This window comes from Pundamilia nyererei, unplaced genomic scaffold (assembly GCF_000239375.1).
Source record: "Pundamilia nyererei isolate P.nyererei 1_Seehausen unplaced genomic scaffold, PunNye1.0 scaffold00012, whole genome shotgun sequence".
NCBI classification, from domain to species: Eukaryota; Metazoa; Chordata; class Actinopteri; order Cichliformes; family Cichlidae; genus Pundamilia; species Pundamilia nyererei.
Genome location: NW_005187413.1, coordinates 1502923 through 1525789, shown reverse-complemented (window position 1 = coordinate 1525789; position 22867 = coordinate 1502923). Strand labels below are relative to the sequence as shown.

At 37.3% G+C, this 22867-nt stretch overlaps 1 protein-coding gene across 1 annotated transcript in view; it reads left to right on the top strand.

Moving 5' to 3' along the window:
• raly (RALY heterogeneous nuclear ribonucleoprotein) overlaps nt 1-22867 on the top strand; it is a 50900-nt gene that overhangs the window by 6768 nt on the left and 21265 nt on the right. Inside the window, exons 4-6 of the mRNA XM_013908560.1 lie at nt 10850-11013; nt 16234-16353; nt 19427-19602. Coding sequence (XP_013764014.1) covers nt 10850-11013; nt 16234-16353; nt 19427-19602 — 460 coding nt within the window. The remainder of the gene's footprint in view (nt 1-10849; nt 11014-16233; nt 16354-19426; nt 19603-22867) is intronic.

Here is a 22867-nt window from a genome sequence, read left to right as displayed (position 1 = left end):
ATAACCCAAATTGTATATACATAACACTATTATTTACATATTTACTTTTTAACAGCGATTGTATATTTGCACATTTTATATATCTTTTCTGTTAATACTGTTGATACGTATATACTGCTGCAGAATTGTGCTTCAATAAATTATTTCTAAAAATTTGATTTCACATATGTCAGCCTAACAATTTAAGAACCGTAAGGTGTGATCTAAAGTTTTTGACTTTAACGTAACTGATTTAAATCAGCTTTCCCATTAAGATTTTCCAGTTATACACTACTTTCAACTATTTTTAGCTATTGTTATTTTTAGATCATTCCCTTCATGACCGCTTGCTCTTCCGTGTCTGCAATTTCACTCTGGACAAACATCAACTTCTGTTTCAAATGAACACAAATTACGTGTGGAGGATCTTTCTGATGATGATAGTTCGGTTTCTGGCTTTGACCCAGATGTTTTCAGCAGATTTTATTATTGGAGGCCTCCAGGCTGAGACTGTCAAAGCAGAGTTCTAATACTCAGCAGAAATGACCTGTGTGCCAGCACATCGAAAATTCAGGACTTTTTTCACCATACCGTTTGCTCATCATCTGTCTTACATACCAGTTTTTGCATCCCAGAGAGTTCTCCTCGTCCCTAAAATAAAAAGTCAAAGCTAAAGTCTTGATGTTGGAATTTCATATAAAAGAACCAGAACATCTCCTAATGACGAGCCACTACTGAAAATGCAAAAATGCACGCCTTACTTCACATCACAGAGTCCAAAGGCTGTGATAATGGTTAAACAAGGTCTTTTCTCACTGTTTCATGTGCTGGGTCGGATCTGATTTAGTGGGAACAGTGGGGACTTTTATACTTACTGATGAACTGCAGCTTTTTTGAAGAGACTGATTTATATTACGGTGCCCACTGTGGAGGCTGTCACAAATCCTTACAGCAGCAAGATTCTATGAGCTGATATTTATGACAGCAAAACTTGACAGTTGATCAGATTTAATGCTAACACAGCAGGAAGACTAACAGTATCTTTCATCATAGTGATAAGATCTACAAGATTTCAGACAGAATCTTTCAACACAATATTTTCCTCCTTAAGAGCATTTTTTTCTTTTTCCTTTTTTTTTGTACCTTTCTTTCAATAAGTCTTATCAGAGAAACATCTGGTTGAATTTAGACAATTTGAATTGACCTCTGCAGTCATGTCACAGTGTGGTAACTATTACTGCTCTGACAAGACCTGGTGAAAGTCATCATCAAAGGCATTGCAGTTGTGGTTAAAAGAAAAATAACTTCATCTGTACACCAGGAATTCCTCAGACTCTAAGCTAATTGTTGTTCCAGTCATGTATGTCTGAAATGATTTTATTCATTAGTGTTAAGGCCTTCAAAATAAAATTTTTTGTTTGGTTTTGCTGCTTTTTTCTTGTTGAAAAGAATAAATAAAGTTTTAGGGGGAAAAAATAAAATTTGGAATAGGCAAGATAAGTCACAAAAAAAAAAAACTGGAACCTTTTTTCATTTTATTGAAGAGTCTGAGCAATCACTTTCAGTCCACCCTGGAAAAAAGTGAATGTAAGTGATAACAACTTCTTTAAAAGTTATTTGGAGGCAGGTATTCCATTTAAGGAAATAAAATTTAAAGTGTGGGTTGTAGAGATGGCCCTTGATGTGTCTGCTGTATTTGATCTGGTGTGAACCATCCCCAATCTCAATTTCCAAAGGACATTAAAGGAAGAATTGTTCTTGACATGCAAGAAATTTAATACTGTTGTTATTCTCCTACTCACATCAAAAGCACAATAAATAATCCTAAAAGACATGAGAAACAGCTAAAATAAAAAAAATAAAAAAGCAGAAACCTCTACAATTTGCAAAAAAACCCCAACTTCTTTCTTGTTTTTGTGTTTTTTAAGCTTTAAAATAAAGGATACCACGAGTGAAAGATATATCAGTTTTACAAATACTAAAGGTTCCACAACACTTCAAGACAAAAATAAAAAAATGAAGTGCACACCATTAACGAAACTTCATCGGAGCTGTTGTACTTCATTTGCTACCTCAAGGCTTCCACGTCATATAATGGCTGAAGGTGGTGATGGTGAAGCTGTTTGTGACCTGACGTTTGGGATAGTTTCATGATGCACCAAGACAGAAAAAGAAAGAAAGAAAAACAAAGCACACAGGAAAAAAGAAGAAAAATTGATCTGTTGATGATCTGACTCCAGATATGTCCTAGAGAGGAAAGCTTTAAAAGGATATGCCAGAAATAGTGATGAATTGAAATACTTTTTTGGAAGGGAAATGGTCTAAAATTCCTTCTTGTCATTTTTCAAGGTCCTGCAAAACAGCATCAGGAAAAATCCTTTGAAAGTCCTTTGAAAGTGGTGGCTGCTAAACTAGGTTCTGTTCTACGAATCACTAAATTGAAGGGTTCATATAATTTTTTCCAGACTTTACTGAGTGATGACAAAACTGCATTAAAAGGCACGAAAATTACAGCCGTTCGCGTGTAATGACACTGTATTTACATATAATTGTGACAATATGAGATCAGACCATATTAAGTATATTCACTAATCTTAGTAACTCAGCAAGCAGGGAGGCTTTTCCTCTTTCAACTTTCAACAACTGCATGTGTGAGCAGAACAGAAAACAGAAGTTGCTTGGTGAGAAGAATCTATGATAATGCATCCAGATGACACTAGATGTTAAAATAGTATCTGTATCCAATCTTTGCATTTACCCAGAGGAAAGAAAATCACTAAAACAACAGGGGGTTATTCGGTGTCATTATATGTTGAGGTTTTTGAAGCTTGTGGTACCAAGCATTCGTGTTTCAAGATGGTCATGCTAACAGTTTGAAATACAAAAGTCTAATGGAGTGAAGTGGGGGTAATTGAGGTTTCTCCGTCTCCCAGAGAAGAAGACCAGTTGCGTTTATTAATCCTCTTATACATCACAATTCCACTAAAGTTTACCTCTAAACAAAGAGTGAACTGAGAATTTTGCTCTCAGGGGTGTTTGAACACATGGCTAAAATGTGGGCTAGTGTGGGATGCTTGCCTTGGGATGCTTCCTGTAACCCATGCAAATCCTTTCTTTCACTATTTGGGTGACAGAAAAAGATCTGTTTGCCTTTCTGTAAAAGTTACCGCACGCCACTGCTGTTTAGTGTCAGATTATCCCAATAGAGCAATTTGCTCTTAGAGTACATGCTTACTTGTGGTTCTTGGAGCTGCTAGAAGCATAATGGAAAGTATAGCCTACAGCTATTATAATTTTCTTTCTTTAAAAGGCAAGCCTGAAAGCCTGTGGAGCAGTTCATAATTTGGGTTCAGATACCAGACACCTTCCGCGTTAAACTTTGTTTTTTTATTAAAGCTTATGGTTAGGTCAGCTAGCCCTGAGCCATCCCTTAGTTATGCTGCTATAGGCTTTGGCTCCTGGTGGACTTGATCCATGATGCACTAAGCATTTCTTCCCCTCTTGCCTGTATATACTTGCATTACATTTATATGTTATGGCTGCATGTCATGTCACAGCAGATGGCTGGGTTAGGGCCCTGTCTGTGACTGTTGGAGGTCACTTTCTGTGAGAAGGGAGATCTTCTTTGCCAGTATTGCCAAGTGCATGCTCATAAGGACTTTTCAGATAGTTTCCATCTAACGTTGTGGGATCTTTACATTGTGATTTGAAATGCCTTAACACAGCTGTTATTGTGAATTGGTGCTACATTATATATTGGCATGTATTCCTTTATCCATACAATTTCCACTTCTAATAATCACCCACACAGTTTCAAATTTGTCAAGTAATATCAAATTTCCACCCCCTCAAAGGCTGACTGCTTTCACCCCATCTCCAGTTTAGAGAATCGAAATCAGCTAAGACAGCTTGTGAAGCCTTGGGTTTGAATTCATTTGTGTAAAACTATAAAGAAGGTAAACCTCAAAGCAGCACGAGTCAGCTGATTAAAGCTTGTACACTGGAACTGTCAATGGAAATTATCGCCACTACAACCAATCTTTGTGTTCCCCTACCTGCTGAATCCCACTTTAACTCCTGACTGTACTCTTTTTCCTGTTTAACTGTGGAGGCAAAATCAACTCTATAATGTAGGCAACAGAAAATTAAGGTATTTTTAAATTGTTTTTCACTGTGTCCTACATAACAGATTTAAACTGAGTGCATTCATGAAAATTAGAATTTAGATTGGAATAACTTTCATATTCATTTTATATTATTGTGTACTGAATTAATATAGCACATGACAAAAATAGCTGGTAGAATTGTCCTTTAAAATGCTCCTTTTTATTTTCATACTTGGAGTACATTTCCGAGTCTGTACTTTTTATTATTTATTACTTTAAGTTAAGAAGTTGATTGAGTACTTCAGCTTTTAATTTTTTCAAAAATGTTTTTTTACTTAAGTATCTCTACTTTTGCCACCTCTGAAGTTATTTTGTTTCTAGTCCAGGGTGGTATGATTGTACAGCAGACATCTTTAATGACATTAGAAAACAAGAACTGGGTGAACAAGTTTGAAATGTCAGTAAGTATATGACTTTTGACCACAACTGTTTGCTACAGTATACGTAAATATAACTGAAGTAATGTTGCTTTGTAATGTGTTACACCCAACACTGGTTATGGCATATGCACACTCAAAATCACAGAGTTACAAGGAGAGCGTTCTAACCTGCAGGGCAACTAACAATATTTGGAGAACATTTAATATCACAAGTATATAAAAATTAACTCAGAAGAGGTAGCAGAGAAAATAAGCATCTTTCTACCATCTTATTCTTTCACCAAATTATTAGGAGTGTAAATATGTTTTATGAAAAGATAAAATTCCTATATATAGGAAAGACTAAACTGTAAGCTCTAGTAGGTTGATTTGATGTCACAAGGACGGAATGAACTGAGGTGCAGACCAGCGGGGTTAGAAAGAAAAGTCACAATTTTATTTACACAATCACCAGGTGAAACTATATTCAGTGCGAAGGGTAAAGGATTTCCAAGGAAGGAAGGGAAACAGGTCCAAAAAACACACTCCACGCTCTCGCTCTCCACTCCTTTGTCCGTTGTCGCGTTTCCACACCACACCACATTGCCAGACTTCCGGGAAAACAGGTCAGGAAGCAGGTCCAGGGAATTGAGGTTACTCAGCAATCCAGCAAAGAAGCCCACTGAACCACCATCTTAAATAGTGGCTTGGGCAAAGAATGCAATCAGACAGATCCGTGGCAAGTGGTTGATTACACCAGGTGCGTGGGCCAAGGGCGGGAGCCCAGGTGAGCTCAACCCACGCAGACAGAGGAAAAACAGGAGAAAGAGAGACAAAAACAACATGTGGCCTGAAAACTAGGTCAGACATGGAGACTATGACTCTAACCCCCTTTCTGTTGGAAGACTAGCTGAGGTAAATATTGTATGTGCTCACAAAGAAACTGGAACATACATCTAACCTAGAACTGTCACTAACCAGTTTGGTAGATAATAGTTATTATTTATTTCTTGTCATGTTCCAATATACTGTCACTTGCGAAAAAGTGTCTAAATTTATTTCATTCAGCATGCCATAAAGGATTAATGGCATTTGTGTGGATAGCATATGCAATCCTGTGAACCCAGCGTAAACCAGTTTCTGTGGTTTGGACTTGAAAGATCATTTATACGCACCATCAGTTTGAAATTAAATAAGCACCTCATCCAAGGATTACCACAGCATGACTCTCACATTGCCAATTTATTTAAAAGACAAGTATATCAGAATTGTAGAACGAAGTGGTTGCTTCCTACAACTTATTTAATACTTGTATATACTATTAGGACAATATTTAAAGAACACACATATTTAATGACTTCCCAATTGTAGACCCTATACATGTTTAAAGCTAATCAGGAAGAAACCGATTCGTGTATTTACACCCACGGCAAAGTCAGTGAAGTGTATGCTCACACTTACTACGCATGCACAAGTCATGGTCTTAACAATAAACAAACGAAAAAAAACTTCTCTGTACATCTCTGCCACACCAGCTGTGAGCCTCACGCAGTGTAGATATCTTCTGTCAACAGATATCCTCTTTTAAAATTAAAAACGAAATTTAAAAAAACAAAACAAAACAAAAGACAGCCTCACTCTAATTAATTGTGGCTTTCTTTGCTAAAAATCAGAGCATAGGAACAACAGAGAATTTATGGCCAAAGGTTTGTGAACACCCTTGTGTGGCTGGTGAAGATGTTAAAGCTACATTCATAGGACATTCATATGCTGTGATAATAATTCATTGCTCTGGAAAAGATTAGCACAAGATTTTGAAACCTTTCTGCAGTAATGTGCTTTCATTTAGCTACAAGATCATTTCAAAAGTTGGGAACAGGCTCACAGCCTTATCCCAAATAATGTTTGATGGGGATTGATGTGAGCCAAGTTATTCCAGGCCAAACTGGCAAAAACATTGCTTCATGAACCTGGCCTTGTTTACTGTTACAAGTTTAGGATCATTGCACACACAACAACTTGATTGTATTGTGTATTTACAAATAAAGCATTACATCAGTGAGTTTTTTTTTGTCTAATATTGGCAATGTGCAATATTCCATCTATTGCTTCTTTTATGTGACACTTGCTCCAGACTGGATTGTCGTGTTGGCAGACTTGGGAAAGGGCGGGTAAGATGCGCCTCCACACGGAGGCATCCGTGTCCCATTCTTAATCAGGTATCTGAATCAGCCACCTTAACTGGCTTATTTCCAAAGCTTTCCAAAGAACAGCACTGCTACGCAGAATTCCTTCCAGATGTTTACAGTCGTATTCCCAGTGTTCAACCACCCTGCGAAGAAAACAAATCAATAGTTTGCACCCACTCACCTTTTGTCCACAATTTGGGTTCTCAAACCCATTTCAGTCCCTCCAGCTTCGAAACCATAGTTGTAGATTTTTTTCTGAGCTCAAGTGGGCAGACACATTTTGTTAACAGTTGGTGAAACATGCTGACCAGCTGGGCCACAGACCTCAGCACTGATTTACACCCATCCCATGTGTCAATCTCACTTTTTCACTCACATTTTTAAATGTAAAAATATTACAAACAGCCCAGGCTATAAGTATTTTTATAGCTTAAGAGTGTTCAGGCTGAGGCTGTGCACATGTGAAATAAAATACGATGACCCTAAAATTGAAAAATCTGAGTTAAGTGGATCTACTTCTATATCAAAAATGGACTCTATGAGAGAGAATGCTTCTGCTGTTGTCTTTTTCCCCCATTCTTTTTACTGTATCTTATTTATTTTGAAACTCATGACCCTACATCACCTGAGCTGGGATCAAAGTTTATCCACCTCCTAAAGGATGATCTTTACAGTAAATCAGGGGATCAGGGACTTTTTCTGCTGGGGTTTGCGTGGCCCAGCTTTGCTTTAATGGTGGTATCATGTTTTCATATTACACAATATGATTTACCATTTCATGGTTTTTATTAAGTTAGTGGAGGAAATCGCCATGCCATCTGGACAAATTATGTGCGATGACTATCAGCTCTTTGACTTTACAGTTTTATTGCTATCTGCAAAAATCTCAGTTTATCTAATATCTGAACAACTTCCAGGAGTGTGTAAATCTAGAAGTTATGGACTTTGTTTGGGCGTATTACTGAAAACAGACCAAAAAATGATGTTGCTTGTCCAAAAAGTTTCAAACTGCAGGCTTAGCAGGACATCCTGTGCAGGATAGCACATAATGTAGTAAAACCAAATGGAGGTCATTGTTCCCAGAGTGGTTGAATTAAATCACCATAATCCAGAAGGTTTCTAAAAAATGTCATTATTTTTCATGACCCGAATTGAATAACCAACACATGACATGTTTTCTCCTCGGTGTAAATAAAGATTTTGATTTAAGCAGTTAACTTTTTAACTGTGCCCAAATATGTACTCTGACCTGAGGTTCCTGGAACCCTTTTTCAGACTTGGGACGTTAAATTGTAGTAGTTCATTGCTCTCCCACAAACAGAAGAAATGGCCACATTCTTACCATTTAAAGTAAATCAGTGTGTTACGCAGAATGGGATTATGTTGTTGAGATTGCATTATAGAAATCTGCATAGTTTTATAAATTTATTACTCTTTAAATTATTCATTCTTCTCAGCGTTTAATACATTAAACAAGCAACTGTTGAGTTCCTGCTTTTTATTCAGCTACAGAGATCATTAGAGCTGGCAGTCACATCTTTTGCTTTTAATCTCGGGTTCTTTGGGATGGGAGTATAATATATACATATAAATTTAAAAACAAGTAAAATAAATGTATGTAATAGATTATTTATCTGTTTCTCCTAATCAATGCACTTAATAAGGGCTGGCCTTTTCCTCATTATAATTTGTAAAGCTGCTTAAGGTTGTGGACTACACCTGAACCCACAAAACGAGTTCAACATGGCCAGGGTTTCTTGCCATTAGCTAGTGCAACAACATTTAAAACCTCAGTAAGAGATGATGGCTCTCAAGCAGATATAGAAAATATGTAAATGTTTACCTTTTTATGCGATAAAAGACTCACTGGCTTTAAATAGCCTGTATTTGTATAGCGCTTTACTAGTCCCTAAGGACCCCAAAGCGCTTTACACATTCAGTCATCCCCCCATTCACACACACATTCACACACTGGTGATGGCAAGCTACATTGTAGCCACAGCCACCCTGGGGCGCACTGACAGAGGCGAGGCTGCCTGACACTGGCGCCACCGGGCCCTCTGACCACCACCAGTAGGCAACGGGTGAAGTGTCTTGCCCAAGGACACAACGACCGAGACTGTCCAAGCCGGGGCTCAAACCGGCAACCTTCCGATTACAAGGCGACCTCCCAACTCTTGAGCCATGATCGTCCATTTAACTGACATTCTGTCCCTACATTAGCCTGGTTGTTGCTAATCTTTGCCAAATAAATAACCAGTGGCAGATATTGCTAAATGAAGTTATTTCAAAACTATTTTACAATTCATAATTAAGAATCAACTTGTTTGGGCCGTCGTAATTCATTTCTGCTCCTCAGCTTATTCTGCTTATTCCAATTTGTTTAAAGACATTTGATGTTTATTGAATTGCCTCAGCAGTTTCACAGCATGAGCTCATATTTCTTTTATTTGCAGCAACATGTTCAAACACAACTGAGATTTAAAATTGAAAATGTTTCAAAAGGTTTAATTTATTACAGATTTATGTTTGGCTGAACTGTAATGTAACCCAATTGTATTACTTTGGCAACATAACTTTGCATATATTTTTTAAACTTGTGAAACATGAAGTTCATAAATTTATTTAAGCCATCAGCAGACTGTCATCAGGGTGTACCACAAGAAAATGAGGCTCATATGTTGGATTTCAAAAAAGACATTTTTCCTCTGGCTCTTTCTGTGGACTCTTTCATAAAATGATAAAATGATGCCTGCGTAAATTATTTTGCCTTGGAATCTCTAAACCACTTTTATTTAGATGTCATGCTCAATAAAACACAAATGCCAAGCTTTGAAATTACTAAAGGCTCAAAACATTACTGAATCACTGTGTTAAAGCCACAGGGGTAACAAACTACCAGAAGTTCCACACAGAAAGATCAAAAATATTGTTTTTCCACAATAGTAATAAAGTCTTTTTTCAAAGTGTTTATCCTCATAAAATCCAAGTAAACCATTTGCAACAGATGTTTTTCCCAAAAGCTCTGCTGAGAAGTTACAAGGCTAATAGAATACCTTAATAGTTGTTGTTGATTCTTTGCTGAGCAGTTGCCAATGGAAGTACTAAAAAAGCCAGGAACCTAATAAATGTGGCCATTAAATCTTGGTATTGTTTGGGTGATTTTTACGTATAGCTGTGAGCAGCACAGTCACAAAGCCAGACATTCTCAGCTTTACTGTCAGTTTTTTTTTTTTTTTGCATAAATTATTTACTTGAATGTACTTTTTTTTTTCCACTTTTTTTTAAGCAAGTTTCCAGACACATCCATATATCCAATCTCACACTGCTTCAGTAAGGCTGTCGAGGTCAAGGCTCTGGGGAGGCCAGTCCATGACAGATGTTGTGTATTTTTCTATCCAGGTATACTTGTACTGTACTGCAGCGTATTTGGGATCATTGTCATATTAAAAATTGAAGCTGTTGTCAATCTAATGCTTCCCAGATGGTGGATACAAATATGATCATACTTTTCTGAATTTGTAATTCCATCAATTTTGACAAGCTTCCCCATACCACTAGGTGAAATGAAGCCATAAACCATGATAGAGCCTCCACTGCATTGTACAGATAGCTATCTGTCAGATAGTTTATTTTAGGCTCCCAGTACATTCTAAGGCAAATTTTTATTCATAAAGCACATTTAAAACAGTAAATTTGACCAAAGTTCAGCACATGAAATAAAGGATACAAGATACAACACACACACATATACCCCTATATATCTCTAAAAAAAAAAATCAAAAGAATATAAGCGATAATACAACATCTAAAGCTTCCATCTTCTTTTTTTATCTTCCACGTCCAGTTTTCTCAAATGTTTCCGTGACACTCAACACACAGTAGCGAGGTATCCCAGGTTTTATGCAAAATACTATTTTATGCTGTCAAACTGTTTCATCTTTGGCATTTTTCATAGATTCAGCTAAAGATAAATGTAGTTTTTTTTAGCACAACGTCATTTTCAAAACATTGCCTCCTTATTTGACCTCTATTCTCCTATCTCAACATTTCCTCTTGTTTCCCTCCTTTTCAACCCTCCTTTCTATCTTTCTTTACTTTGATGCCCCTGCTTCCTTCTCATTCTTTCTGTCTCCCCTCACCTTCCTCTTCGCAGGTTGTTTGAGTACCATGGTAGAGTGTCTCCTGTTCCACGTGTGGTGCCAGTCAAACGCCCGAGAGTGGCTGTACCCCTCGTACGACGGGTCAAGTCTCTGCCTGTCAAACTGCTGGCGTGTAACGCCTCCATCCTCCCAACCAGCAATGGCAACAAACAAAGATGTGAGTTTCAACGTGTACAAATGAACCATCAGCCAGTTTTGCTTTACAAGAAGCTGTTGTAAAGCATTGCAGTACCTACACCACATTAATCCACCATTAAAGTCTGATGTGTTGACTTTAGTTTGTCACTGTTTACTTTTCCAAGTAGAAGTAAAAATAAATATCAACATTTTAAGAAAGTAAATATGCACGTACATATATTGATATACAATTCTGTACATATAACTTGTTAAATTCTCAAATTGTCAGTGATATTGATTTTAGGAAAAACACACAGCTCTGTCACCAAACATTTTCCTTCTGACTACATATATTTCTTGCTTTTCTCTTATTCATTATCTCTTCTGGTTTAATTTCTAACCAGCTCCACCCTGTCTCAAACCTCCTCTTCATCTATCTTTCAAGCCCTGCTTTTACATGACATTGGAAGGCCAAAACATCAGGTTAATCCTTGTCTCTCTCTTGTTTTTTCTCTTGTTTTTTTTCTTTCCTTTTTTTACCAGTTGCCCATCACATGAATTGAAAGCATATTCAGATTCTAAATTATGCAAAGGCCCTGTCAGCTCCCTGAATTTTTCAGTCTACGTAGAGCTCACAAAGCAATTTACATGTCACAGATTTAAGTGTCTTTCTGTGTATTCATTAAACTTACATTGCAAATTGTTTTAAAGAGAATAAACAAAAGCCTTTTTTAACTGCAGATTTTTTGGGGATATCAGAACAGGTTTTTTTGGCCTAATGCTCGCTGATATGAACTAAGTTTTGCTTGCAGTTACACAGGACATCCTTAAACAACTGGACCTATGGTCAACGGCATGACATTTTTATATTTCACATGATTTTAATTTGACTATTAATATTTACTACCGCTATTACCGCTCGTTTTCATACTCCCATATAGAAAAAGCCATTCATGCTTTTATTTGCTTTGGAGACTACATCTGCTACCTCTTTTCTGGGCTAAATATGAAAAAATTATCTTTCTTGCCTCCAATTCAGAATGAAGTTAGAATGAGTAGAATAACCAGTCCTGGCTTCTCTACAGTGTTCCTATGTCCTGTATATTTTGGGATTTATTTTTGTTTTACTTTGCTGATGACTTTCGTAACTTATCTGGGTCTGGCCCCGAGCTACATAGGAGAAATGTTTGCAGCCTTAGAGCTTGAGCTGGGGGCTCTTCTGTCTGTTCCAAATCAAGACTTAAATCTAAAGATGATCCTGCTTCACTGTCAAGGGACCTCAGCTTTAACACAACCCACATGAGGACATAAGCATATTGAGTGTAATGAAATACACTATATAAATAAAATTGCCTTAATAAAACATTTTTTAAAACTTTTTTTTACTTTTGAATATTTGTTTTTTAAAATTGTTAATAAAGGATAATTAAATAATTATCTAGTAACGGCCCAGCTTTTAGATTTGTATTTACATGATGTGTATTCTTTTCTTTAAAACAATAAATCTTGGTTTTCTTGCTTTTTTACTTTAGATTTGTGTATCCTGTTTTGCATTCTAAGCATTAAGTAAGTAAATTTTTATTTATATAGCAGTTTTCAAGACAGAGATCATGAAGTGCTTCACGACAAAAAAGATACCAGAGCAGTAAACCAGTTAATGTTAATCAAACTCCAAAAAGATGAGTTTTAGTTGTTTTAGTGAATACTTTAACCATTATTACTCACTTCCATAACAATTTAGCACATTTCATGTAATCTTTAAAGATTTTTTTGAAGAATTGAAGATTTTACCTTCCAAGCTGCGATAAGCTTTTGTGAAGAGGCATCTATGTATACGCCGAATAAGACCAAAATAATAATTTAAGCTCTATCAATCATTTCCAAAAACTAATACATGGAAAAGGTTTTTTTGTTTTTTTTAAATATTAAAACTATCATAGACAAAGCATAAGCATGGTCACATCCATCACAGCGCTGCCTTGAAGATACTTCCCTCCAGCATGGAAATGGGAAACAGATGACATTTTAACAAACCTTGGATTAAGTTAGGAATTCAGAGGTCTTAGTTGTAGATAGAAGTGATATGAACTTCAGCGACTTCTGTGTCCAAAGAACTTTACTAAACCCTCCCCCCCCCTCCCCCCATTTTTAAAAATAAAGAAGTTCTCATCGGTTTTAAATGGTAGTATCTTTTGTTTTCCTGCTCGCTGTTGACCCCCTTCAAGAATATTGTCTGTGCATTTAAATTCAAAAGCATAGTCAAAATTAGTTTATTGCATCAAATACAATAGATGCCAGTATCACATTTAAAATATATATAGTCATGTAGCTTCATACAAAAATTATTTTGTTCTATGAAATAAATTAAAAAATGCTGTTACATACAGCTACATGTGGCCTTTTTCTTTTTTCTTTTATAGTATTCAGTTTATTTCTGTTTCCTGCGGCTTTAAGAGAATACTTAAATAAATAATAATACACTCATATTATTAAGTTATCACTGTAACTATAAAAAAACAGTTCTTCTTTTATTAACTTAATGTTTTGTGAGGATAATAACACATAATGTTTTATTTTCAGTTCCGCCATGTTACAGTACCATGTTAGAATACCCAATTCTCTTGCAGCCTTAAGGGTTAGCGGGTTTATATGAGCAAAATGCTACAGGAAACTAATTAAATCAAATTCAACTTTCAGCGGGTCTTTGTCATAGAAAGGAATGGTATATCATTACCTTCGTGGTACAGTCATGAATTGGATCCAGAGTTGTTTTTTTTGGTTCTGGTTCTTCTCACACAGCTGTCCAAAGAGGTGACACTCTCCAGAATTCAGCAGGCGCCAGGCGTGGGTTGAACAATGCGGATTAGCTGAATGTTGGCTTGAGCTGACGTCACAGTGTGTGGGCTGGGAGATATTAAAGGCAGATTCTGGGTCCCTTTTGTTTGAAGTCAAATAACTCTAATAAATTCATTAATCAAAATTAGACTCTTTAAGTGTGAAAGGAATCTCATGTGCTGGACAACAAAATAACAATTCTCCAGATAGGGCAGCAATAATGTAGCAGAAACTGCGTTGCTCGGGTCGATTCTTTGTATTGAATTGAGCTTGTGCTTATTCGAGCTTAAAGATCAAAAATATATACATAAGTTAGTCAGAGAGAAAAAGTCAGAGTTTTAGTGATTGTTCATAAAGTCTTCAGTAGAATAAATGTAAGACCAAAATAAAAGTGTCAGACACCAGTGTCTAATACCAGAGATGGAATAAGGCAAAAAGCCATGGCAGCACAAGCAGGCAACGGAAGACTGCCAGGTCTTTTATCGCCTGGGGTCTAGAGTCAGAGCAACCTTCTAAAAGAGCCTGTGTGATAAGGCTTCGGGTTGTGCCTGCATGTATAACTTGTAATGAACAGACAAGCCGTAAAAGGCGGGGGGGATTCTTGGGTTTGTGTGCGAGGGAGAAGGGTGGAAAGAGTGAAGACATGAAGTCCTGGTAACAATTTAATTTCATTAATCCAATCATCGATTTCTGCACGACAAGCCATCTTGTCTACTTAAAAGAAAAACTGTCTTTTTCCCCAGTCCTTACAGCAACATGCACAGCTTGAGTGCAGCTTGCGTCCAGTTGCTTCTGGTGAAATCTTTACAATCTTAACAGCCATCAAAGGCAAAACACCCATTAGATCTGAAAACTTTTATCTTGGTGATTCTGTATGCTGTAAAAAACAGATCTTCCCTAGAGGTCGTGATAAGTGGTAAAGAGAAACTAATGCCAAGTCACTGCAGCGATGTGTCGATTTATTACTAGCTTCTGGCAGACCTCTTATCTCAAGGTTTGTCTTTGTGTGTGAGGCTGTGTGTGTGTAAGATCACTGAAAGGTCATCAAAGGGTTCAGCTGTCTTATTTTTATGTCAAACAGAGATGCATCTTTTGGATTTTTGGATCTGTTCCATTGCCTTTGATATCTTTATTGTAGGAATAATAAAGGGAGCATTTTTCCTGACAAAGAGTCTGTCGAAATTCAAAGTTGAAAACAAAAATTTAATTGCCCTATAGGTTTAATAGGATTAAACAAAGAGGGTGAGGTTGTCACTACTACATTACAATAACAATAAACTTTGGCTGAGAGAACCAAATTGTCTGCATTTAACCTTATTCAGGGAGGCATGGCTCAGCAAGGTAATGCAAGCAAGGAAAGAAAAAATGATCTATTTATACAGTATTTTTCACAAACAAGAGTCACAAAGTGCTTTAAAAAAGAGGCACACAAAACTAGAATTTTAATACAATGTAATACAAATACAAATACAATGTAAAACTAAAAGAAAAGGACAGGACAACGGAGTAAAAGACCAGAAAAGAAGGACGGGGGCAGAAGTGAGGACACAAGAGGTACGCTGGTAGAGTTAAAGGGGGAAAATGGAAGGCTAAATAGAAATAGTATAAAACTTGAGTAGATTTCCTCACATTTCTATCTTCAAAACACAGACAAGCTTTCATCCATTTGATCAGAAAAATCTATTAAGTTTCAGAGAAATACATCAGAGTACTTTGATTAAAGAAAAAGATGAAAAAGTTTAACATTTACTGAATAAGACTGTAATTCATCACTTTGATCCACAGCAGGATATTTGTCTGTAATGTCATAAAATCTGGCACAGATGCTCATGAATCCCAACACACGACTCCAGATGTTCTTGGTGATCCCCTGACTTTATCTCCGGTGCTGCTAACACATCAAGTTTTTGACTAGCACATGATGCAGATCAAAATATATTTACGGATTTCCATCAAAGCGATCAGAAGAGGGACCTGATGTAGCCAGGGCCATAACTTTGGAGACAGTGACACATTTCTTGTACAGTTTTGTCGTTGTACATCACCGCCATGGATTTTAAATCAAACGATCAGGATGTGATTAAAGTGCAGACGTCCAGCTTTCATTAAAGGAGCTTAGCAAAAGTTTTGTAATGCCTGCTTAGAAATATGAGATATGAGATCAAATCAAAGAGAATCTAAATGTTTAGGGGGGGGGGGCACTTTTTTAAAGGAAAAAAGGCGCAAATGAAGCTTCAAAATAGGATCAAAAATGAAAGAGATGTTACTGTCATAAAAGGAAAAAAGATAATTTAAACATTAGAGAATGTTTAAAAGTGTGTGGATCCACTGCTTTCTTTGCAGGCTTATCAATCAGGACATGGACACTTACATCCCCTCTCACCTCCCTCCCCTCTGTCTATGTTTGTCTGTGTCTCTCTATCAGCAGTGAAAGGCACAGAGCTTCAGGCGATAAAGTCAGAGTTGACTCAGATTAAAGCCAACATCGAGGCTTTGCTGGGCAGACTGGAGCAGATCACAGAAGACCCACACATAGCTGCCACAGGTGACACCCCCACCCCACACACATACATACCTTACATTATAAATGAATTCAAGGAATTGGAACTCTACAAAACCAGTCCACACTCTGATTATGCTAATCAGAGTTAAACAGTAGTAAAATAGTAATGGTCAACTAAACAAATGCAAACAATTACCTCATTTTCAAGGGGCCTTGACTTTGTCCCTGCGATTTTGCACTAGCTGAGTAAAATCAGTCATTGAACTGTATAGGTCTTCCTTGAACCTTGGAAACCATTATTTGTTTCTAGTATCTGTTATTTTTCTTCTTTCTTTTGTGTCTTAGTGCAGCCTTTTCTCTTTTATCAACATTGTTTGCACTTCACCTCCAAGCAAACTTGTTTCTTGTATAGAGCAAAGGGGGTCTAGCTGGTAAACAAATAGTATGCAGACTGGAGACAGCGAGCATGAGCCTTCTGATTTAAAATGAGTCTTATTTACTAACATACACATGGCGGTAAGACAAAAATTGGCCGGTGTGCACGTGTCATAAAACTGAGCAATTTTGCATGCAGACTCTTTTTTTTTTTTCACATCATAAGAACATTTCCATACACATATTATATGAGGGGCCATTAAATTTAGTAATATTTGTGTGCTTACTGAGAAAGCTGCTCAAGATCACCAGTATCAAGGTTAGAGCACAGTTTGTTTGTTTGTTTGCTTTTTGGTGTTTCCAACCAACCTTGGAGTCTGTCCTCTTCAGGAATCAGAATTAGTAAAACAAATAAAAATATTTTCCTGGCAGCCACAGTTTGTGAAGGGAGCAATGGTGGAAGTCAGATGTAATGGGACTTTTTCTACTTCCAGAGTAATCACAGCATTTGATTCGTTCCTCTTTTGCATAAAGCTTATGGTTAGGACTGGATCCCTCTAACTAACCCTCGCTTAGTTAAGCTTAAATAGGCCTAGATTACAGGGAGCTCCACACAATGCATGGCCCCAGTTTGTTTGTGTTTGTTTTCCTCACTCACCTCTTTCCACCTTCTCGTTTTTCTGCGTTTGGTCATTTTTCGTTTGTATTGTGAAGTGCTGTCCATTTCAGTTTTCCAGCGTTTGGCTGGATTTGAGTTGAGCGTATAGCCTTGTACACTTCAGAATTCATCCTGTTACTCCAATCATAAAATCTAGTGATTCACTTCCAGAAAACTGTATCCTCCATGCTTATGATCATGAGATGTTTTTTTCCCTTCTCCATACTTTTTTCTTCCCATGATTCTTGGTTTCATCTGTCCAAACATGTTTTTTTTGTTTGGTTTTGTCTCTGGGGTGTGAAGGCTTTTTCTTCTGCATAACCAGCAGTTTGCAGCTTGTTGTAAGCCCTCTGTATTTAAAGCTGAATTCTCATTGGAGACAACAATGCCTTCACCCTCAAGACTGTTTTTGACTTGAGTAGGTGTTGGGAAGGTTTTTTTCTTAACCGAGGAAAGAGGAAAGGGAAAGGAAATTCTTTGATCATCCACTTCAGTTGTCTTCTGTGGTCTTTCAGGCTTTCTGGTCTCACTGAGCTGGCCAGTGAATTCTTTCTCCTTTAAAATGTATCACATTGTTAATCTGGCCAAATGTAAAGTTTTTTGCTATCTTCCTGATAGTCCATTCTGTGTTTTCAGCCTAAGAATTGGCTCCTTCCCTGGCATCAACCTCTCCTTGGACTTCATATTGAGAATTTCAGTGGATAGCCAACAAACACAAGTTGAATGCTTTGAATCAACATCATATGTTATTTTCAAATAACCTCACTAGGCCATGCATTCAGTATAAATCAAAGCCTTATAAACGATTTTCTACTTCACCGCTCAACTAAACAAAGTAATGGTAAGTGTTGATAAAATAACCATCGGCCTTTATATTGGACAAATTTAGAGAGAAAAAAACATGAACAAAGAATCGTTAAAAGGACCGAATTGGTCAAAAGGACTAATCACTGCAGTAAAAACTGTACCAAAATGTGATTACAATACTGACTATAAAAATAATAATAATAATAATATAAAAAAAAATGTTAGAAATACAACGGCACAAGCAAGCAAGTCCAAGATGAGAAGAAATCAGAAACAGTTGACTTGTATCCGTACAAGGAGTCTGGGATGCAGCTTTAGAAACACAAAAATGTTAGTGTCTGTGTTGCCTGATTCCAGATTTCTGAATGGCAGCCCACCTTTGAAACTTTGCCAAACAATGCTGAAGCCTGCTTTTGCTCTTATCCATAGATTCGGCCTATGCACAAGAGGAAAGTAGCTAAGGATGGCTGGAACCATTTGTTTTAACAAGATTACTGATGCTTACTCACTTTCTGTACTTACATGAAGATGTCTCTTGATTTGATAGTTTGGCAATAATGCTTACCTCTTCCAGAGTGTTTTTGACTTGAGTAGGTGTTGTGTAAAATAAACTATAAATAAAATCTATTGGTAAGACGAAATGTTCCTTCTGAACAAATAAAGAAAGCACACAGGGACCACAGGAAAAAAAGTTTGTATGATTAAGTACCACATAGATAAGATCTTGGCTTGCTACAGCACTGAAACAACACTAGTCAAGTGCCCAAATGAACTTGAACTTGAACTTTAATGCTGACATTATTCTCTCTGTTTTTCCTAACTATGAAACACTTTTCTGTGGAAAGGCCAATAGACATATTCCACAGTCCTGAGTTTATGTGGGATTTCTGAGGCTTCAGCCATTAGAACTCTTTAAAGATATGTTCTGATGTTCAAGGCTTTTAGTACAGAATTAAATGTTTGTGTTTCTCTTACAGTTTTACTGCAAGAGGGGTAGTAACAATAGCACTTGCCTGACTAAGACCATTGAACTGTTATCCTGCAAAAAAAGCAAAGCAAACAAAAATTACTCCTTCATTCTTGATTGAATTTCCATTCTTTCTTTATTATCCCATGAGGCCTATTTTCAAATCAGATTACCCCGTGAGGACGGCCGTGTTTTCTTTCCTCAAAGACATGGATCATCAGCATTTGTAAAATCTGATCTACAGTTTTCGCAGTTGCGACATGTCCATCTCACGTTTGGGTTTCTTGTGTGTGTTCGCGTTCATGCAGATTTGATCAATACAGAGGAGTGCAAGAGTGAGGAGGCATGGCAGGGAGGGGAGGAATCAAGTTCAGAGCTTGAAGATGAGGATGAGCAGAGACAGAACAGCGAAGCTGAAGAGGAGGAGGAAGATGAAGAAGAGGAGGAGGGAGAGCACACACAGGATGACACCCACAACCATATGGTGAGTTAATGTGACAAACAGTAGTGTGATCTGGGGTAACCTAAGTCGAGACTTCTTATTCACACAAAGATGATTTTAGTGCAGGATTCAACCATTTGAGCCCTAATTAGTTCATTTTCATCAACAGAATTCAGTTATATTTAAACAGTATCAGTTTATAATAACAGTCATTACAAGATGCCTTATATATAGGTAAATATCCTACAATATTACAGACAGAACTGCAATCATCAGAGTATCTTCTATCATTTTCCCTGCATTACATGCATCTTATTATTTTACACTGATACTACATACATTTAGAGCTTCTGTTGGAACTGCAGGATTTTAAACACGTTTAAACTGAATGACAAAAAAATAATAAATAGAACAAAATTACAGAGGAACGAAAATCATACATGATTCCAAACATTTTTTACAAATAAATAACTGCAAAGTTGGGTGTGCGTAATTATTCAATACTTTGTAGAACCACCTTTTGCTGCAATTACAGCTGCCAGTCTTTTAGGGTCTGTCTCTACCAGCTTTGCACATCTAGAGACTGAAATCCTTGCCCATTCTTCTTTGCAAAACAGCTCCAGCTCAGTCAGATTAGATGGACAGCGCTTGTGAACAGCAGTTTTCAGATCTTGCTACAGATTCTCGATTGGACTTTGACTGGGCCATTCTAACACATGGATATGTTTTGTTTTAAACCATTCCATTGTTGCCCTGGCTTTATGTTTAGGGTCGTTGTCCTGCTGGAAGGTGAACCTCCGCCCCAGTCTCAAGTCTTTTGTAGACTCCAAGAGGTTTTCTTCCAAGACTGCCCTGTATTTGGCTCCTTCCATCTTCCCATCAACTCCGACCAGCTTACCTGTCCCTGCTGAAGAGAAGCACCCCCAGAGCATGATGCTGCCACCACCATATTTGACAGTGGGGATGGTGTGTTCAGAGTGATGTGCAGTGTTAGTTTTCCACCACACATAGCGTTTTGCATTTTGGTCTCAACTCCTATGTGCTCTGGTCTCATCTGACAAGAGCACCTTCTTCCACATGTTTGCTGTGTCCCCCACATGGCTTGTGGCAAACTGCAAACTTCTTATGGTTTTCTGTTAACAATGGCTTTCTTCTTGCCACTCTTCCATAAAGGCCAACTTTGTGCAGTGCACGACTAATAGTTGTCCTATGGACAGATTCCCCAATCTGAGCTGTAGATCTCTGCAGCTCGTCCACAGTCACCATGGGCCTCTTGGCTGCATTTCTGATCAGCACTCTCCTTGTTTGGCCTGTGAGTTTAGGTGGACGGCCTTGTCTTGGTAGGTTTACGGTTGTGCCATACTCCTTCCATTTCTGAATGATTGCTTGAACAGTGCTCTGTGGGATGTTCAAGGTTTGGGAAATCTTTTTGTAGCCTAAGCCGCCTTTAAATTTCTCAATAACTTTATCCCTGACCTGTCTGGGACTTCATGGTGTTGTTGCTCCCAATATTCTCTTAGACAACCTCTGAGGCCGTCACAGAGCTGCTGTATTTGTACTGACATTAGATTACACACAGGTGCACTCTATTTAGTCATTAGCACTCATCAGGGAATGCCTATAGGCAACTGACTGCACTCAGATCAAAGGGGGCTGAATAATTACGCACACCCAACTTTGCAGTTATTTATTTGTAAGAAATGTTTGGAATCATGTATGATTTACGTTCCACTTCTCACGTGTACACCACTTTGTATTGGTCTTTCACGTGGAATTCCAATAAAATTGATTCATGTTTGTGGCTGTAATGTGACAAAATGTGGGAAAGTTCAAGGGGGCCGAATACTTTTGCAAGCTACTATATGTAACAGGCAGCTGACAGAGCAAGCTGCAATCCAATACTCTCTCAGCCCATACACATCGCTTATGCTGCTTGTTAAGGACACGTTAGTGTAATTTCTCATTATGCATAGTAAAATCTTGTCAAAAGAAGTAGTATAAAAATGAACAAAAGTCCAAACGAGGAACTCAGTGGACTTTGTGGTATAAAATCCAAACCCAGAAGGCATCCTTGTGTCTAAAACTTTGTTTTTAATTATCTAGTTTTGTTTTGATTTTACTTTTCGTAGTCTACTCTTGTAGTTATGTTAAGGTACAAAAACTGAGAAAGGCTTAGGAAAAGGTCATTCTTTGAGTTAAAATATACCCTTTCTGAACTTTTACTGTGTCAGAAGGCAAACGTTTTTCACATGCAACAGACTTCTACTACATAGTTTTGTTTTTTTTACTTTAAAAGTGCTAGAACAGTGGCATCATGAGTGGAAGAAATGTGTCCAAGGTCTCACTGTGTTGATTTAGGATGTAGAGGGGTTTCTGCTGCATTTTTCTGCTGAAAAATGTTATACCCGCAACATACTCGTTAAGTAATTCAGTGGGATCCCTATTATGCATCAGTATGTGACAACTGGACCAAAATGTATCTGATATACTATACTTATTCCAAAATGTAATGCCTTTTAAGCTGTGGAGCTTAAATGCTAGTAATTTCCCAAACATAATTTAGCTACAGATGACACAATTTGTAATAAAGAATAAGAAAAATCTATCATGTGAAATGCTAATTATATTCACGTTTTCAGTTCCTTATTTTGTCCTAAAATTTTCCATAATAACAAAAACTTGAACACATGTAATCAGTATTGTGTGTGTTTTGACTCTTGGTTGATATTCTGTTCTTTCTTTAATGTATTACGTTTGTGTTCCATTCAGTAAAAAAAAAAAAAAAAATGATAAAAATGTACCAGCAAAGTCATACTTAAGAGTTTAGTTCATTATTGGATGAGCAAATTGCTAAGCCACAAAGATTTGTTTAAAGAAAAAAATTTAAAGTTCAGTATTTTTGTAGATTTGTGTTGCATTATTGTGATTCTCAATTGTGTACAATGAGGATTCGTGCAAAACATGGCAGACACATTCAGTTCCCATTTATCAAACAACTTTGAAATAACCTGGGGGTAGCTAATCATGTTTGGAACAAACAATTCCAGTCACTACCAGATTTTCAGTTCTAAAGATTGAGTGTTTTAAGACTCGGAGGCAAAATGTCTGAAATGCTTTGAAGAGGCAAGTCATAGTCAGTCTGGACTTCATCTAGTTCAACCAGATGAACTTACTAGAAATTACCAAACAAAAGCTTTGCACTAGTCATGTAAAATTCCATAAATGTCACTGAGAACTAGGCTTTTGATTCAGAAATAGTTTGATCAGATTGACTGGGAGCTCCGCTGAGTAAACTCACCCACCTCAA